This window comes from Cebidichthys violaceus, unplaced genomic scaffold (assembly GCF_023349555.1).
Source record: "Cebidichthys violaceus isolate CVI_PGR_0920_01 unplaced genomic scaffold, fCebVio1.0.p SCAF_11, whole genome shotgun sequence".
Lineage (NCBI taxonomy): Eukaryota > Metazoa > Chordata > Actinopteri > Perciformes > Stichaeidae > Cebidichthys > Cebidichthys violaceus.
In genome coordinates this window covers 14,212,269-14,231,256 of record NW_027176274.1, presented here as the reverse complement: position 1 = coordinate 14,231,256, position 18,988 = coordinate 14,212,269, and the positions used below count along the sequence as shown (strand labels likewise).

General features: G+C 39.7%; 3 protein-coding genes across 12 annotated transcripts in view; all 3 read right to left on the bottom strand.

Moving 5' to 3' along the window:
* Positions 1 to 3,025, bottom strand: part of LOC137890020 (PHD finger protein 11-like) — a 6,660-nt gene extending 3,635 nt beyond the window's left edge. The window contains exons 1-3 of the mRNA XM_068734101.1: positions 2,881 to 3,025; positions 1,283 to 1,570; positions 1,101 to 1,172 (exon numbers count right to left, since the gene is read on the bottom strand). Of these exons, the coding sequence (XP_068590202.1) occupies positions 1,101 to 1,172; positions 1,283 to 1,570; positions 2,881 to 3,025 (505 nt within the window). The remainder of the gene's footprint in view (positions 1 to 1,100; positions 1,173 to 1,282; positions 1,571 to 2,880) is intronic.
* On the bottom strand, positions 3,007 to 7,820 carry LOC137868320 (PHD finger protein 6-like). 3 transcript variants are annotated; one of them, XM_068705035.1, is made up of 13 exons: positions 7,590 to 7,820; positions 6,503 to 6,607; positions 6,269 to 6,402; positions 6,101 to 6,135; positions 5,932 to 6,017; positions 5,474 to 5,544; positions 5,300 to 5,349; positions 4,756 to 4,799; positions 4,626 to 4,648; positions 4,168 to 4,235; positions 3,986 to 4,074; positions 3,388 to 3,864; positions 3,007 to 3,314 (listed from the first exon to the last, which is right to left on the bottom strand). In XM_068705035.1, exons 1-12 carry the CDS (start codon positions 7,698 to 7,700, stop codon positions 3,853 to 3,855), a joined length of 828 nt encoding a protein of 275 aa, XP_068561136.1. In that variant the 5' UTR covers positions 7,701 to 7,820; the 3' UTR covers positions 3,007 to 3,314; positions 3,388 to 3,852. The 3 variants fall into 3 exon arrangements, with proteins under 3 accessions (XP_068561136.1, XP_068561137.1, XP_068561138.1); XM_068705036.1 differs by lacking the exon at positions 5,474 to 5,544 and having other exon boundaries at positions 5,300 to 5,312; XM_068705037.1 differs by lacking the exons at positions 3,007 to 3,314; positions 3,388 to 3,864 and having other exon boundaries at positions 4,168 to 4,231.
* A 2,652-nt stretch (positions 7,821 to 10,472) lies between these two features.
* Positions 10,473 to 18,988, bottom strand: part of mcf2lb (mcf.2 cell line derived transforming sequence-like b) — a 41,103-nt gene continuing 32,587 nt past the window's right edge. For 4 of the 8 annotated variants that reach the window (XM_068705022.1, XM_068705028.1, XM_068705027.1 and 1 more), the window contains 19 exons: positions 18,226 to 18,287; positions 18,030 to 18,115; positions 17,789 to 17,855; positions 17,588 to 17,703; positions 17,375 to 17,444; positions 17,186 to 17,278; positions 17,010 to 17,102; positions 16,798 to 16,923; positions 16,029 to 16,250; positions 15,827 to 15,919; positions 15,535 to 15,613; positions 15,280 to 15,349; positions 15,028 to 15,134; positions 14,662 to 14,754; positions 13,553 to 13,618; positions 12,800 to 12,909; positions 12,007 to 12,116; positions 11,796 to 11,899; positions 10,473 to 11,604 (listed from right to left, as the gene is read on the bottom strand). In XM_068705022.1, the coding sequence (XP_068561123.1) occupies positions 11,525 to 11,604; positions 11,796 to 11,899; positions 12,007 to 12,116; positions 12,800 to 12,909; positions 13,553 to 13,618; positions 14,662 to 14,754; positions 15,028 to 15,134; positions 15,280 to 15,349; positions 15,535 to 15,613; positions 15,827 to 15,919; positions 16,029 to 16,250; positions 16,798 to 16,923; positions 17,010 to 17,102; positions 17,186 to 17,278; positions 17,375 to 17,444; positions 17,588 to 17,703; positions 17,789 to 17,855; positions 18,030 to 18,115; positions 18,226 to 18,287 (1,847 nt within the window). In that variant the 3' untranslated portion in view covers positions 10,473 to 11,524. Of the gene's footprint in view, positions 11,605 to 11,795; positions 11,900 to 12,006; positions 12,117 to 12,799; positions 12,910 to 13,317; positions 13,396 to 13,552; positions 13,619 to 14,661; positions 14,755 to 15,027; positions 15,135 to 15,279; positions 15,350 to 15,534; positions 15,614 to 15,826; positions 15,920 to 16,028; positions 16,251 to 16,797; positions 16,924 to 17,009; positions 17,103 to 17,185; positions 17,279 to 17,374; positions 17,445 to 17,587; positions 17,704 to 17,788; positions 17,856 to 18,029; positions 18,116 to 18,225; positions 18,288 to 18,988 lie in introns of all 8 variants that reach the window. The other 4 variants (XM_068705030.1, XM_068705029.1, XM_068705024.1 and 1 more) reach the window with 3 other exon arrangements.

The window sequence follows — 18,988 nt, the reverse complement described above, 5'->3', positions numbered from 1 at the left end:
TAGCATGCCATAGAAGAGTCATAGTATAGCATGCCATAGAAGAGTCATAGTATAGTATGCCATAGAAGAGTCATAGTATGGCATGCCATAGAAGAGTCATAGTATGGTATGCCATAGAAGAGTCATAGTATGGTATGCCATAGAAGAGTCATAGTATGGTATGCCATAGAAGAGTCATAGTATGGTATGCCATAGAAGAGTCATAGTATAGTATGCCATAGAAGAGTCATAGTATAGTATGCCATAGAAGAGTCATAGTATAGTATACCATAGAAGAGTCATAGTATAGTATGCCATAGAAGAGTCATAGTATAGTATGCCATAGAAGTCATAGTATAGTATGCCATAGAAGAGTATTTTATGAAAAGGTCACAGTATAGTATGGCAACCCAGCCGACCCGTCTTGAAACAAGGAACAGGAGGTTTATGATTCATATTTTTACTAGACCACAGTGGTGAAGGAAGTAGTCCAATCTTTATCTTAAGTATAGTTAATACTACAGTGTAGAAATACACTGTTACAAGTCAAAGTCATGCAGAATGACCCATTTAAGAATAATTAATATATCATTGATTAAACATTATTGAGGTATTAATGCGTTAATAATGTTAATGTCGCAGCTGGTAAAGGTGGAGCTAATTTGAACTACTTTATATACTTAATGATCATATACGTAATGATCACATACTACTTAATAATACATCATAGTTTATTAGATTATTTATATTTTGTATTAAGAAAGTAGCCTAACTAGTGAATAATATTGTGTCAATAAATGTAGTGAAGTTAAAAGTATAATAGTTCCTTCTGAGATGAAGTGGGGTAAAAGTATAAAGTTACATGAAATGGAAAGTACCAGTACCTGAAACATTGTATTACAGTACTTGAGTAGCCTAAATGTAATTAGCTATATTCCATCACTGCTAGAGCACAAAATTGTTTAAATTCAAAGTTATTCATAGCTAAAGCCTCTTCATTTTGTTGAGGCATTTACCTTTAAAAAGTACAAAACTTTCATCCAGGAGACAATGCCCCCTAGAGGGTATGACCACCCACCACAAGCTCACTAAATCCCGTAGGACACACTGGTTTACTTCACCTTCGTGCTGCTTGGCCACACGCTCTGCCAGTTTCCCAGAAGCAGTCATCACTGTCAGTGCAGAATCATAATCTGTGGAAAGAAGAGCGAGAGCTTTAATATTCTAGTGTTTGACACATTAATAAAGGGTGAGCCAGAGATGCTGCCTCAGTATCTTGAGGGTATCTCGTAGGGTCCCTCACCCTCCTGGCTGGCCAGGTCTGACTGGATTCTGCTGGAGATATTGTTCATCTCGTCAATGAACCCAGTGAAGAGGGCCTGTGTGCATCCGGCCGCGTTGCAGCTTTTCCAGAAGCTGGCGGAGTCGAAGCTGGGCTCTGGGTCTGAGGGAGGTGCAGGTGAGCGGGTACCATAGAGAGCTTTGGAGCGGCGAGGAGAGGGAGGAGGTCCGGCGGAGCTCTGCTGTGGGACAGCGGGTCCAGTAGCGTGTCCAGCAGGACTGTGGACAGGACTCTGATCAGGATTGGACCCTGAAAAAACCCCCCAAAAAAACATCATTCAACAACAGCATCTTTCTCATACAAGTGCTGTATTCCCATATACTATTCATTTCAAAGGCCATATACATGAACATTATCTCTGTATTTCACATCAACGTCATGGCCACACACATCCTTTGGAGTACATTTCCTACATATGTTATTTTAATAAATAAATGTAATGTGAATGGCTAGCCTTACACATTTGGATGTCCAAAGAACATTTGGATGTCTACTTTGTAAAGCTTGTATAGTATGTACACTTAAACACAAGACATGTACATTTTATATGAGAGTGTTTACAAATGTGAGGGTTTTTTTCCATTTCGGCCAGTAATCATGCACAGTCTACCACTATGTATAATTCTTTCGATCATCATTTCTGGGGGGTTTTCTGCTGCAGGAAACGCATATTTTCATTCTAACAATGACTGGGTGGAAAAATGGTGAAAATGGAGAAAGAAGCCTCATTCAGAGCATGACTCATTCCTCCAGGGAAAGGGATTGTAACACTACCTGAGCTGGTAAATGATTTTAATCCCATCTGGATGTGTGTATGTCGGTAATGTTTTTACCCCCACCTTAATGATAATTACAAACCACTGTTCATCAGAGAGCTCGCTGGTCCTCCTGTAAATTTAAATCCCATCTAGAGCAACATCTCTGCATTTTAAAGTGATGTTACTTTTCCGTGGGAAGAGCTGCTATCAACACAATGACGATTCTATTGGCCTCACTGCTGGTTAACATGCAGTGTCTTTCACTGCTGGTAGTAATTAAAATCCATCCTACACTGAGACACAATCTTTAATCAAGGTGCCATTTATTCATTTATTCCAGCCGTACTGGCCAACCCTAGGTAGCCTGTGGCACAAAGGAAGAACCTGGTCCAAGCCAGTGTGTCAGCCAGCAACAGTGATCCTGAGCTCTGTAGCTGACTACAGAAGGAGAGAACGGCCATGCTTGCAATTATTTTTTTTTATCTTGTTATCTGGAGAGTTAATTATCTCATTTTCTTGAGATAACAAAGCTTGTTTCTCGTGATAACGGATGAATTTATGTAAATTGTCAAGAAAATATTCTGCCAAATTCTAGTTGGATAAAAAAAGCTTCAGATTAACCAGGATTAAATCCTTTCTGATCTCTAAGAAATAACAAATAAGACACAATATCAATATCTAAAGTTTTGATCCTGGTTATGATTATATACTGAATTTGAATGCACACACTAAAGTTCATCTCATCATCTGACCGCATGTGAGACAAACTGTACCTCCGTCTGTTCCCTGTGATGCTTCTACCTCTGTCTTGAACAGAACCACACTGGGTGACAGAGCCGGAGCCGTCTGAGTGGAGACGACAGCCCTCGTCACTGAAGGTGGCCGAGACACGGGAAGCAGCAGACTCTCCGAATCGCCATCCTGAGAGGAAGTAAACATGTTTCATGTCAGGGAGGTGATGCTGCTCTGCTAGGGATGAATTACAGATACAAGTTTGCAGATTCAATCTCCCTCTGAGGCAGATCAATTCAAATGAACTTCAAGAAGCTTTGAGTAAATATCTTGACTGTCAGACAGAAGGACCAAATCTACTTCAGGACTAAGGACAAGTTGAAGCTTTATAGTTAAGAGAAAACAAAAACATAAACTTTCAAGGTCAGACAGTATGTAACACTTCACTGAATGTATGATTTTTTCATCTCCATCGTTATTTCCATTGTCCTCCAGGTGGTTTCCTACAGAAGACAGCAAGAGTTAGCAAACTATTTGTATGTTGGCCGCTGGTTGTACACACACAGCCTACTGTACCTGGAGTGGACCCAGTGGGACTCTCGTTGTCTTTTCTGTGTGGACGACATCATCAAACAATTATTCTCTACTGTTGTTTTTACACTAAAGACAAACTGAACATCATAAAAAGGGACCGATCATACAAAGTGGGAACAAGGGTATAAAGTAAGGAACATTTGATTCCAGACAACTCGGTTTACTTGTACTCTGTGTGATGCAAATCAACCTGCGTGAACTGAAGAAACTCCAGTCTCTCTCTGCTGTTCGTTACTGACTTCCTCACAGTGAGAATCCTGTGGTGTCTCACCACGAGTCAGATAGCAATTAGTTATTAAGCCAGCCTTTAAGTATTACGTTTAATATACACACACACACACACACACACACACACACACACACACACACACAACTGACATAGCTTCAATAAGGTCACACAATGTAAAAAATAAATTCATAATTTCAGTTAACCACAAAAGTTTGATCTCACCTGATCACCTGATGCACATGAAAGATGCAGGAAAAGAAATGAAAGAGAAGAAGAATTATTATCAGATCATTGAACATCTTCAGCCTCTCGTGACGATGTTACTGATGAATAAGCAAAGATTAGACTTACTTGGGTCTCTGGAACAGAGTTTGCACTTTCCTCAAAATCCGTCTCCACAGGGGCAAATATGTTCATTTCTGAATCAGGCTCATTGTAACCTGGAGCACAAGTGAAATGGAATTAATCTGGTTGCCGCTTAAAACAAGAGTATTGAATAGGTTACATTCTCTCGTGTAAGTGAGGGTGTTAACTTGAGTTTGAAGAATCATCTGTTAGGATCACATTCCAGCTTCTCCGTTTGGACGGGGTCCCTTCCTGTCTGTGACAGAGGAGAGAGGTCAGCCATTATGGCTAAGAAAAACAGTCAAGGTATAAGGTGCCTTGGAAAGAAAACAAAGAATCCTGCACACTGACCGTCACTTGTACTCACTTTGTTCCTCAGACCTTCTAACGTTGACCTGAATTTGATTGATTATGTACGGTAGATTTTTTGTAGATGAGAGCCTATCACCTGTATATGTATGGTGCTGTTTGTCTTTGAACGATAAAGGTCTAAGGACCAAAAGTTGAGTTCAAGACATGGTGCAGGATTCTCTGGAGTTTTTGATCCTATAACTAAAACTTTATGATGTGCAAGAACAGAAGGTATAAATGGTGACGGCGCAATTAATCTGGAGCAAGTCAAGCATGCAAACTATCACACACTTACCTGTCACTGAAAGTCAACCGTCTCTGTTTCAAAAGCACAAAAAAAAGATTAAAATCACTGAATAGTTCTGAAAAGAAATGAAATAGCACAGAAAAGCTTTATTTAAGGTGACTATGAACAATATTCATACCTTGGAAGATGAGTTGGAGTCACTGCTGGCTCTTGTAGAATCACCTGTGAAGAAGGAGGACAATGGGCCTCATTCACCTCATGCGTACGTATATATGTGCCTACAAATGTTCTTACTTTGTGCACAAAATAAAGTGCACACGCAAAGTAAACGTCGCATTCGTGACAAGTGTGTACTGGCCAATATTGTTCATGACTCATAACACTTTATTAATTCATAAATGAAATGTAAAATAGACTAAGCTGCAAATAAGTAAATTGATGGTTTTAAATACAGCTGTCTATGGAAACCTTTTTTTTTAATGAATGCGGTATTTACTGTATGAGATGCATCTAGTTAACCGGTGTGTGTTTACATTAGCACAGCCTTCATCATTTGTGCGTACACATTGTCCGAGGCACTTCTACATTTGTTTGCAGAATAAAAACAAATACAGGTAAGAACATGTTGATGAGAGCCGGGTTTGTGTGTAAAACATTTGCATGCACAGTTTAAGCTCCAATGAGACATTTAACCTGGAATACGAGGAGGAAAAACAACTTACCGCTGGTGCTCCTCTTATGTGATGCAGGAGCATGTTTGTTACAATACAACCTGAAAACACACGTCTGGTCGTCACAACGGGATCAGATATTGATGTTAGGAGCAGATTAGAAAACATAAACATTGTTTAGTTATAGACTTATAAAGAAAGGTTTGCAAAATGAAACATACTTACATAGCAACGCTATTGGACAAACTTTCCAAGCTGATATTTCCTTCAGTTTTCTCACAGGCAAGGCAATGCACCTCGTTAAAAAAGTGGATATCATTACTTGCTAAACCAGGTTTTGTGCCAGATAAAAGTCTCCCATGTCTTTTGGAGATTTCAACAAATAACCAAATTGATAAGACATTTTAAAAAGAATTATGTAAACCTGAAAATCATCACATCACTGCTTCATTGACAGAGCCACTGTGGTTTATCTTGAGCCCGACATGCTGCGGTAAAAACTCACTAACATGCAAAATGTGCAATAATCCGCCCCTGAAAATAGTCCCCAAAAAAATGCAATATTTCCTTCTGCTTGAGTGCCAAAGTGTTAGAATCGCTGACCTTATATTTATGATTTGAAGTCACAATATTTATATTTATATATTTGCCATCTATGTAGTAGATATTTCCATCAATCAAACCTTAGATGATCCGGCTTCACTCCGACTTTTGGAAGTTTGTGACTTAGCGAAGGAGGAGGGACGTCTGTTTACAGAGCCGTTGTTTTCTGCAAAAAATGAAAAATAAAAAAATTCAACACATAATATGCTGTACACCGAAAAAAGTGTTGAGAGGAAGAAGAGCACCTACCTTGTGTTTGTGGATAGTGTTTGGAGCAGTAGAGCCTGAAGATAGTTTTACAAAGAAGGAAAAAAAAAAACTGCATTACAGGATGTTTCAGAACACAAGAACATATTCTAGACATACAAATATATATTCTACATATAAACTATAAACATAGTCCTATGTTGGACTAACCCATATTTCCCCTGGTCTGCATCCTCAACGACCACAGCTCTGTGTTGGACCGCACACGGGTAGTGGTAGGACTTCTTGCAGCGTCTGACTTCACAGCCCGCGGTGGCGCCCATCGTCTGACATTTGTTACACTTCTAATGTAAACAAAGGAGACAACACAGCTAGAAATAGCTTCCGGCACACTATGAATGGATTCGGCCTATTCGCATCTAAAAAAATATCAAGAATCTTTACCAGCTTGCTTCCTCGTTTCACCTCCTTCAACACGTCCTCCACGGAGAAACCAAACAGATCGTCAAACTGTGGGGAATTACGGCAATAGAGGCCAGAGGAAAATAACTGAAGAAAACAGAGAAAACACGAGTGAGGACAAAATGTCTCGGATAATAACACTGCAATTCAAAGATAGACATTCAGAGGAAGACGAGTGGGGAAGAAGATTAACCAAAAACCGCTCTGTTTGACATGTCCGTGGTACACATTGTAAATTCTCTTATGTAGGAGTTTATGGACCAAGAGTGAAGCAGGAGGACTTAGGGTATAAGTGATGTACATTTCTATCGTGAGGTTTGTTGACTCCAGACAGCTCGGTGTACTTGTGATGCAAATAAATCTGTGTGAACTGAAGGAAATCCAGTCTCTCTCTGGTGTTCGTTGCGGAGTTCCTAACAGTGAGATGCGGTCAGATAGAGAACAGATACTGAGTTTAAACAAAAGGTCATGAAGTCAAAGATCATCAACATCGAAAATCAACCACAAGTTCCATCCATCGTTTTGACTCCCACATTACTATAAATATATTTTATATAAAGATATAAATATGGCTTATTCCTATATTCATCCTCTATGAATTAAACTATTAAACTTAAACGTTCATTGCTACAGCTTCACTGTAGCTAATTGTTCTGCATATGAGCAATAAAGAAGTTTGAGGAAAGAGTTTGACAAAAGGAATCCCCTCTGAATGCAAAAATGTGCTCTTCTTCATCATCATCATCATCATCATCATCATCACCAAGTCCTTAATTCATTCAGCATGACTGAATAAAGGAGCTCCACACGCTGCCTGAAGTTTGTATTAGAGTTTATCTTCTGTTCTTAACTGTCTCCATCTTAAGAAGCCAAACAACAACAAATGTTTTCTTCTCGTTCACTTTTCATGCTATCTCCTTCTAGCACGAGGGGGGGTCTCCTGCTCGAATGTCACATTTAAACCACGTTGAAGCTGTAACGTAGCTTGCTAACTTTAGCTCACTCGCTAACGTTAACCTGCTCGTTAAAGGTGAATGAAGAATCAAAGGACGAACATGTTGATATTTACCAAACAGTTTTGGTGAGCCGTGACTTTATCTTTAGTGGATAACGCTCCGGTTATTTCCGTCTCTTCGCACCGCTGACAAAGTAGGCAGGACACTTTGTTAATGTCGTCCATTTCTGTCGTCAAACAGCTTCTACACTCTTTGTTTGTCTATGAGAACGTCTGTAATAACGTTTAATTACGGTTACAGTGCAGAAATGCAGCGCTGCTGTACTGCGGTGGTCGTAAACCAGATGTTAGCTATTTCCTTACGTTTAATTCACCGCCCTTAACTTTGGTGCGGTTGCCAGGTTGTATCCGTAATATCCCCCGATCTCCCAAAATCCCTCAGGCCAACTGATTCTCTTGAGAACTGAGCTATTTGTGGTCATTTTGTAGAAGTGACTATATTATGTTTTCCCCTCAAGGGAAGGCCAGGGTTTTAGTTAAATACTGAGGTTATGAATTTAATTCCCACAAGCAGAATCCCAACCACTAAAAACTGCTTTGGCTAGCCACAAACCAGAAATAATTCAAAGAGAAATCACATTATAAATAAATAAATAACTGTTTAATGTTATTCTCTGTAGCATTTATCGAGGATCTGGAGCCAGGAAAAAATATGAAATTCCTTTTATTAAAACAGTCAGATTTAATTGAACAAAATATGAGAATCAGCCCTAAAAAACAACAACAAAACATGTATAATGCTGTATGTGTAATTGTGTTACGTAACTCTCCTTCAAGTCATATGTTTCTTCAGAAATATTACTGTGGACGTGACTTTGGTGTCATCATTGGTATATGGCCATGAAGATGATAGCTTATTGTTCCAAAGACATTATAGTGTGTTTATATTATAGTAAGTATAGTATAGTATAGTAGTATAGTAAGTAAAACACAGCAATCACTGATCTTGTATACATGCATGGTTTTAACTTTGTAAAACTTGTTACATGTTCATTTCATTTAAACACAAATATGTTTTTTAATGAAGTGATATAATTTTTCTTCTACAGAAAGCTTCATGTGGAGTTTTCAACAAGAGTAGTTCAGTTACTTTATTGATATTTGGTTTTATAAACTCATTTTCTGGCCACTGGAGCTCAGAATTTACTGTTTTAACTGTTAATATGCCTCTTTGCTAATGCTGAAAAATAAAATGAAAAATGACTACAGCAGAGTGTTTTTCACTGCAATGTATTTGGTCTGAAAAAGACGGATAAATGGTGGGTTTCACAAACTTGGCAACCCAATGGGGCAGTTTCAGTTTCATTTCTGATCCAGACGACTTTTTCTCCTCAAGCTGTCAATGACTGCCTTCGTGTGTGATATCTGCACCGACAAATGCTCCAGATGTTTAAGATATGCAGTTTACTTGCCAAAGAAAAATCGATCATTATTACGCTATAGATAACAAGACAAGAATCAGCAGTAGAGGAAGCATTCAGAGTAAAAGTAATAATACCACACTGTAGAAATACTCTGTTACAAATAAAAGCCCATTGGAGATTAGTAAGTAATCAGAAAACTGCACTTAAAGTGTTAAAAGTAAAAGTACTCAATGGAGAAGAATGGCCGACTGTTGAAACTGTGATTATTATTATTATTACGCGTGCATTAACATAACAGCATGTTGAAGGTTGTTGAGGTGGCAGTCATTTTTATCTATTTCGTACAAGACTGCAACTAATTACTCAATCACTTTCATGTTGATTAATCTGCTGGTTATTTTTCAGTTAATTGATGAAAAGAGAAATGCCCGTCAGAAGTTCTCACAACCCAAAGGCCAGACAACCCTTGTTTTGTCCAACCAAAAGTCCAAACCTCAAAACTATTAAAAATAAATTCAAATAATTAAAGAGAAAAGCAGCAATCCTCACATATGAGAAGCATAAACCATAAAATCTTCGACATCTTTGCATGAAAAAGGACTTATACAATGATTCAAACAATTACCAATTCATGTTCTGTCAATTAACAAATTGATTAATCGACTAATTAAGGTAATAATTAGTGTTAATCACTAATTAATAACTCCAGCGTATGTTTATTCAGGAAGACTATACTCTTGTATGCTAGTTTATTTGTCATAGATCTGCCATTCACTCCTCACGCATGCTCACTCATAATTCCCTTGCTGTCATTGCTCGGCTGTCAATCATGATATCAGCTGTCTAGATCAGCTGGTCTCCTTTATCCAATAGCATAATGAAACAATTTCATCGTTGGCCTTCTTGATGCTGTCTCTTTTTAAATGATTGTCTCTCTACCTTCAGTACGTTCATGCTGCTGTTACGTACCCCTCCACCTCCCCATCTCCGCAGATTCATCAACTCATCATTGTATCAGCCTCATCAGCCACCACCACCGTCTGAACTCCACACCATCTTGCTGCTCAGGGCAGACGCCCCTCCATTACAAATCTCCCTGTTGAGTCCAAGTGCCAAAGACTCTGTCAAGACTATCATCACATGTCATCTGTTGATAATAAACTATCATATTTTCTTCATCTGACTCGTCTCCCCTGATTGAAATCCTTTCAGCTCTACTTGTATATACTGTTGATTAGTTTATTTATAACGAAATATATTTAATAAGCTCTTCATATGTTTTGTGTGTAAAAATCTTTTTAACTTTGTTAAGTAAATAAAGCTGTTAAATACATGTTGTGGGGTAAAATGTACAATATCTCCCTCTGAAATGTAGTGGAGTAGAAGAAGAAAGTGTCAAAAAAGACTGAAAGTACAAATACAACCTCCAAATTCATCTTAAACCGGTACTTAAGTACAAAACTTGAGTAAATGTAGTAGTTACATTCCACCAGTGCAAGACATAAGAGTACCTTTCATTGCAATCAGGTATCAAGCCTTCGTCTACAGACTAGACAAAAGAAGAGACAGAGACTGAATTGAAGTTGTTTATGTAAAAAAAAAAAAAAATGAGTCACAAAGTTGTGACGTCACCATACTTAATGTACAATATAGCATCTCAAATAACAAACATGACAGAGTGATATTAATGAACAATATCTACATTCAGCACATGATCCTCCACAGGGAATAAGTTAGCGCTATACAGTGATCTCTGGTCATTAACATGGAGAAACATCTTAAACTGTAGCGCACATAAAAACTCACAGAGTTAGACCATGAGGCCGTCAGAGACCCCAAAAGACAAACCTCATACACAACGTCTGGGCAGCTGGTGGCAGAACGGGTTTCTATTGACAACAGTGGGACAAATGACAGACAGGAAAAGAGTAAAAAGACAAAGAAAATAAGTACAAAAGAAGTGCCTAAATATATGTGGCCTTTTTCGTTTCTTACAAATAAATAAGCTTGCAAAGGGAAAAGCAGAGGGCGGGGTGATTGGACTCAGAAAACATTCATTCAAGCTAAACAAGCTGTACACGTTTATGTCACCCCCTCCGTTATATTTACAGTAACAGTAACAGAATTATAAACTCCTGCTTGGGTGAATTAGTGCAGATGAACACAAAGACAGCTGACGTCCACAGATAATCACTAATCTTTCTCCACTTGAAATGTGAACACAAATAGATGCATTAACTGAGATCAGTCCCGCTGGCCCATTCATACATCTATTACATCATAAACACAAGGATCCACTGTTCTTCATCAGAAAATGTACAGACAAAGTGTATGACTAGAGGACGATCACTTCACAATACAGTGTATTGACCGTCTGTGATGCATTCAGGCATTCTGTATCTCCGGCGCACAATTGCACCACAATCAAGTCTATAACATGTGCACACCTATGACATATCTTAATAACTGGTGCATGTGCATGATTTGAAAAATGAAAAAAATACAGCTTTCTGTGGAAACCTGACAAAATTCTTAAGAGTACCGACGTTGGCAATACAGCACGGATAGCAACATGATACTAGCATGAATGAGGGCAGTTTGGTGATGGCGGATATGCTGAGGAGTTCAGGGTTTGACGTCAGAGAAGGTTGTGTAGGTCTCACTGCAGCTGGACGATGTGCTGAGGTTACCAGAGCCACTGCCTTCTGGTGTACACACACACACACACACACACACACACACACACACACACACACACACACACACACACACACACACACACACACACACACACACACACACACACACAGAGGATTAATGTCCGATGTAGTACTCTTGCTTCACAAATATCTGTTCATCCGTCACACTCTTTATTTGGGACTGTTTGTTTGAATACCTGAGCTGGTGAGAGACTGGCAAGACTTGGACTTTCCAATGAGCGTGAGAAGATTAGCGGCTGCGATCCAGCCCTCCTTAGAGCTGCTCAGGTTACGTACCAACCTGCATGACCACACAGACAAACACTCACTTATATAGCAGTGCAATACAATATATATATATTTATATATTTATTTTTCTAATAGGCAGCAGTATGACAGTATTCTCACCACTGTCCGTCCTCCCCCTCTTTGACCAGCTGCACCATGTCTCCGCTCTTCACTGACAGCTCTTGAGCGTCCTTCTCGTAGTCCGCCATCACTGTATATTTGCCGGCACACTGTTCAAGGTTGAGATTAGGAAACAGAAAAGGATACATACTAAAATGAGAAAAAGTTACATTAACATGTTTGATAGTTTTGTGCTATGAATGGACAAACCATGTGCCAACTTTAAAGCTGCTCTTATGAATATTTTAAGACAAAGTCAGCAGCTGGTAAACATAGGGGAGCATTTATCAGCTGAAGAGACAGATATTTGGCTTCTACAAAAATGCATTGACTGGATGTGAAGCTAAAACATAACCTTAAGAATTACAATATATAGTACGGGCATGAATGGCAAATCAGGGTTCATGTGAGATAGATGTATGTTTAATGTGTTGTAAGAATACCAATTCATCCAAATCTAGGTTGTAAATCACTGTTGTATACCCATTGTTTTTCTTTAGTTTTCATGAGTAACTAATTTTATACTAATGTGTATAATATCAAAAACGGCCAGCAGATGTCCCCATCTCACCACCAGGGCGGTTGTCAGATCATTATATTCATGGAAGAAGAACAGTAAGAGAAGCGTGTAACAGAGAACAGGCATCTTTATTAAACGTTTGTTTGAACTATATTTTAAGTGAGATTTCTATTTGAAAGGCACAAATTGTTTACGGAAACTGTTACGCTTGTTAGCAAAGAACATCAGTTGTGCAGGCAGGTTGACGCATGTCTATTTCACACAGTGACTCACCAGCTTCTTGCCGTTGTCGTCCTCTGGGTCAGAATTAAGAGGATCCTCAGCACTGGAATAGCCTTCGTGCTCCTCTGAGGCGTCCATCGACAGGGAGGCCTTGTTCCAGCCTGAGGGGAGGAGGGAGACACAGGTGTTTAGTTTACAGCAACATCAATCTTCAGCTGCTGTCAAATATGTGCGTGACCTGCAGTGAGAGATCTACAAGTGTGGAAGAGTGAGAGGAAGAACCACAAAATGCTCTTTTGAACAGAGAATCCCAGAAATCCCAGCATGACACAATCAGCTCCACAACTATAACCACAAAAGTCTTAAGACCAGGGAGACGGGCATGCACGTCCATATTTCTGACTCAAAGAAAAAGTGGCAGGCAGGAATTCCTCCATATCAGTGTATATTTCTATGATTTGGGCTAAGTCTGAAAGAAACGTGGAGGTGTGGGAGCGCAAAGCAAAAACTGAGAAAGACAGTCTATTAAGGGTTTATAGGAGTGAAACAGTGGGCCCAACACACTGTACCTCTCCACTTTGTCTGTAAGAGACTAGGAGTGCTGAACCACCTGGCCCTGCTCAGGTGGAGGGGGGGAGGACCTGCATCTGAGGGACAGGAGGCAATAGAAACACAGCTGGTCACTCACCCTGCAGCAGCTACAGCCAATGGAACTCATCATTGTATGATACTTAGGCTGTGCTCAGGGATCAACAGGTAACCAGACAGGGAGAGTACGCACTTATCGTCGAACGGACTAACTACCTTTAAAGCCGAACGGCGTGGGATCGCTCTGGCGTTTCGTCTTGTGATCGGGACTCGTGGGAGATCCTGCCGTCAAGAAAGAAAAAGGAGGGACAAGCATGGTTGTTGAGTGAAGAAAGAAATCACAAATGTCATATAGTTAACAGCAAAGTTTCATCTCTGACTACAACAACACAGACTAAACTAACACCTGGATTAGAAAGGTTGAGGAAAGACGACTAATAAAGAGATAGAAAACTTAATTCTGATATTGAGAGAACCTCCAAAATGTAGCTCAAATGTTGTGATGCTTTTTGAAAGGAAGAGGTTACAAAAGAGTATCAGCAACATAGGCTTTTTTTAGAGGACATTTTAACATGTTACAGTAGGAAAAGCACAGGTGTTGGGCACGTTGGCTAACTGTCACGACTTACTGAGGCATGAGGATAAAACAAAGCCATTGTTAAGATTTTTTGTTACAACTGTGATTTTGCTACTATTACAAGTCAAAGCTGTGAAAAAGGCATTGTGCCGGATGAAATAAAACCAGGGTCCAGAGCTGTGCGATACCTGGTGAGAGGAAGATCATCGTGGATGGTAATGTAAAACTTTTATCATCAGTAGATGAGGACTCTGAGGAGGGAAGCATGCAGTATTTGACCGACTGACCAAACGTCTTTGAAGTATATTACATCTTTATTTATTTTGTCCTTCAGAGACTGAGGACAAACCTACTTGGCTTAAGTTAAATGAGAACTTTGATACCATTCTAATGTCTGTACAGTAAAAATGAAGCTACCGCCGGTAGCCGTTTAGCTTAGCTCAGCATAAAGACTGGAAACAGGGAAACAGCAAGGCTGGCTCTGTCAAAAGTTAACAAAAACAGCATAGCTATATGTAAAAAAGACAAACTGTGGTTTTATGAGGTAGGAGTTGGACCATTTTTTGGCTGAGATCAGGAAATTACTTTCCAGTAATTAGTTGTCCCCATACAGACAGACATTCTCTAACTTCTCATCTAACTCTCGGCAAGAAAGCAAATAAGTCTAAATGTCTATTCTTGAATGACTCGACGACGATGATGATGATGTGATATGTTGGATATGAAATTGAAATTGGCCTCCAGTTACCTTTCTGGGCTTTGAGGTTACTGAAGCCCTGTAAAGTAAAACGCTTTTTAGCCACAGCAGCTCTGTCTGAGGTAGGGCTAGTCACAGCCTCATCTGACCCAGAGAATAAGACGGGGACAGACAACAAGGGGGAAAGAAGAGGGTACGTTAAGATTGTATAGAGGAAGACAAGGAATAAAGAGGGAACATGTTATAAGATTCAGAGGAAAAGACAGAAGTTAAGACATGGGTTAATCACAAAGAGGAACACAGTAAGTGTAGTTTGTAGAGTACATGCACTACAAATGCTGGAGGCAGATTTGTAAATAAAACATAACTAATTAAGGGTTCGATCTGTTTGATTTGAAGTCTGTCCTCTCTACTCACCTTTTCCTGTTGGCTTTGGTAAAGAAGAGGAGTTGGCATCGGGGCTGCAGGGCTCAGCCTTCTTCTCCTCTCCCCTCTTAAAGCTCCTCTGACCAGACTTGAATGGACTGCAGGAGGACAAAGTGGAGCATAAGCTTCAACAGCCTGATTGTTCCTGATCATCCGCAGATTGATATTAAAAGGCTGTCACAAATCAAACTCTTCATTTAAATTATGAGGGAGAATATCATGAGGTGGGGAGGTCAGACTTACCTGAGACTCACTGATCCACTGGGCACAGGAGGGAACTGGAAAACCTGATCTGGTGCCCTCTGCTGGCTGGCTGTGGAAACAAAGAGAGGGAACGACCACTTCAAAACAACCATGATGGAACATGTTGCAAAGAATTTACTTCTATAACCATCATTACTGATAATAATATCAGTGCTTCAGTTTCTGGTTGAACATGGATATCAGTGTGAACATGGATTCAATAAATAGGTTTTAGAGAACATTGTCTCTCTGTACCTCTGCAGGCTTCCAGCTGGGTTGTCAGAACCTTCCTGATCTCATTCACCCAGGTGGTTTTAACATCAGCCGTAGGCGCCTGGAACAGGATGGTTAACAAATATTAAAAAGTTCAGTGTAAACTGTTTTATGCTTACACTGTTACCTGGAGGTAGACATCCATATAAATGCCTATTGTTCAAATACAGAACACTGCACTTCAAGGATATGCCCTGTTGTTATTTAGTATATTTGTCGACAATTAGCAAAAATGTAGAACATCAATGCTATAAATCTTCAGGCGTTAACGTACCTGAACAATATAGACCTCTTCTCTGGAGTTGCACCAGATTTCAAACTTCTTGTTGTCTCCCTTTGCGTTCTCAGTTATGCCGACAGCACTCATCTATTAAAAAAGATGGGCACGGTGAAACGTAAAACATTTAATAAATACAAATAGACGGCAGTACAAGAGACAAACGCAGCAACATTTTTGCATCCGTAGATGTGCTCACATTCAGAGACTGCTTGAAGCTGTACGAGGGAGCTTTCTCGTAGCCTTCACCGTTCTCCTCCCTCCTCTTGCAGAAGAGCAGGGCCTTCTCATGGAGGAAGAGGTGCCTCTGCATGGGCTTGAAACGGGCCAGATCCTTAACCTTGGCATGGCCTTTCTTGTGCTCCGTCCACACACTGAATGACCCCTGCATCAGCAGCTTACCCAGCTCACTCATATTACCCTGATAAAAGAAAGAGTTAAAGATGCATACTGCTCTTCTTCTAAAGTACTGTATAGAGGCTATAATTTGATATTCAAACAACTCTCGGTTCCATTTAATGCATCCGTTTTCTGTCCAGTCTGTGTTATGTGCCAGTGTTTATCTGGAGTGTCTGTATTCTGACCTGCAGTGAGCCAGTAGAGGTGCTCACTTGATTTCACCAGTAAACACCAAAAGCACTGCTTCGTTTTGCAATTTTATGTATTTAAAATATATATTTCCTATTTTGTATTAATGTTTGAGCTGTTCATACTTTGTTTCTCCTTTCTTTTTTAATGTAATAGCATAATTGTCTCATTTTCTATCCCCCCTTTCTTGTTGAACTTTTCTATCATTAAATCAGAGACAATTTACCAGGACATCACACTTCACCACAGACCAGAGCTTTTGCAAAATACCATATTCAAACACTATGCTCAGCATGTATCCATCTACCACTTTATTCCAGAGACCTATACACAGCGTCTATTCTGTGATTGATGAGCCTGTGTCCTGTCAAATGTCTCACCTCATATCCTGTAATGGCGATGAGGTGCATGGAGTCATTGACAGCCTTGAGGATGCCTAAGATGGAGGTCAGCGCCTCCTGCAGGTCATCGGTCCCCTCACAGCTCTTGCTGTACTTCAGCATTTCCTGTGGTCAGAAACACGACGAACATGAAGCGCCGCCATACCTGAAGACCAGAAATCCCACAGACAAGACAACCGGTAGTATCATACCTTCAGTAGCAGCTGATATTTGGTGATCCTCTGAACGGGCTTCAGAAGGTAAGAATCTAAGCCAAGTTTATGCTCCAGCTTCTTCTGACACTCCTGATGGAGATGGGGAAAAAAAATGGGTCAAATAAAACAAACGAAACAAAACAAAAGTTGATGGTGCTGCTGACGGTGTTCACCTGGAAGAAGGCGCAGTCTGAGCACTGCCTCCAAAGGCTTTCAGAGCGAGGCTTGTTGTGACAGTACTTCTCATAAATCTGCAGGTCTGTCATCTAGAGGAGCAGTGAAAACAATTTGTATTCAAGAAACCTCTTCATCAGCACAGCGGGATTCACATATCTGTGCTGAAAATCTCATAATTCACTCACCCTCTCTAGAAAACACCTTCCAACCAACTCTGGGCAGTCGGTGTACTGCTCCAACTCCCTCAGAAACGTCCTGGAAGCAAACAAAAGACATGCTACCAATGAAAAAGCAAAGATGATGAAGATATTTGAATAAAATGTTGATTGTTGATGATTTTCTTTGATGGCTGACAACATGTCAGTCTCATCAATGACAGGCAGATGGCGCTCCTTCACCTCTTGTGGAAGTGGTAGATTTCTGACATGTTGCCAAAAAGAACCTCCTTTTTGTTCTGCAAAGGAGCGGGGATGAGGTGAGCCATTGCTGCATTGTCCATCTCAGAGGCATATCCCTGTAACAGCGCAAAACAGAGCATGAACTCCTAGACACAAGTAAAAGACAGAGAAGAAGAAACCTTTTGTGGAGCGAATAAACACCTGTAGCACACAGAGCAGCTCTTCCACGTAGGCTCTCTCAGTTTCCAACAGCTCGTTCATGACATGCCTGCAGACGAGGAGAGATTAGAGAGCGAGATGGATAGAAAGGCACAAATAAAAGAGATCAAATGAAACAAAACGATGGATGCACAGAACTGCAGATAATGAGATAGCTGTGTTCACACAGTCCATCTGCTGTGTAATTTGATTACAGATGAAAGAGCGGCAGCTGATCCCTCACCTCCTGAGCACCGCCAGGTTCTCCTCCTCCTCTGATAGAGACGCTTGTCTGCCGTTACAGTCTCCGTTCTGCAGTTGGCCGTCTCCCTGGGAAAGAAAACAAAAAAACATTGGGTCACCTTGAACAGGGACAGACACAAACTTAAGAGACAGACAGCGTGTAGACACAAACAGAATCATGACCGTGATCCACTCACTTTCTCACAGTTGTTCACAGAGTCTGTCTCTGAGCTCCTTCTCTCCTGCTGTGCTCTGTGTGCTGTGGAAGAACAGAATCAATGGATGAATGATTATCTGTGCAAGGTTTGGTTGGTCATCAGTCCACCTAAGTATTTGAGGCAACACATGCTTGGTAGTTCGTGAAAAGAAAAAAAAAAAAACACTTTTGGTTCAATCTCAAGTATTGTAATTTTAGATTAATTGTAAGAACATATTCTTATGATTATTAAATCCAGTTAAAGTGTTTTTATTCTTTTTAATGTACTTAAAAAAAATGATATGACTATTTTTTAATTATATTACCACATTTGTGTTTAATTACTATTTGTGTATGTTTTACGGTCTATTATTTATATTTTGTTACTTTTTGTTTTGATTTATGTAAAGCACAAAATTGCCCCTATGTGCAAAATGCCCTTGAGAAACAAACTTGTGATTGCTATATGAGTACAGGTATAAGTGAACAAAGAAATTACAAAAGTTTAATTAGAAATTACCTGGATGTAATAGATTTACTATAAGTCAACACAATGTTTATTTCTCTTGTTGATGATGCTAATTGATGCTGGCACTTTTTTTTTTATTTTTTTATTTTTTTTTATAAATACCTTTAATAATGCTCTATATATGCTCTACATCTGGGATATTGGGATATCGTTTTGGAATTTTATGACAATACATACACACACATCTTTTAAAAATTAAAATAACCTAGAAATGTACAGTAGAGTGTACAAGATT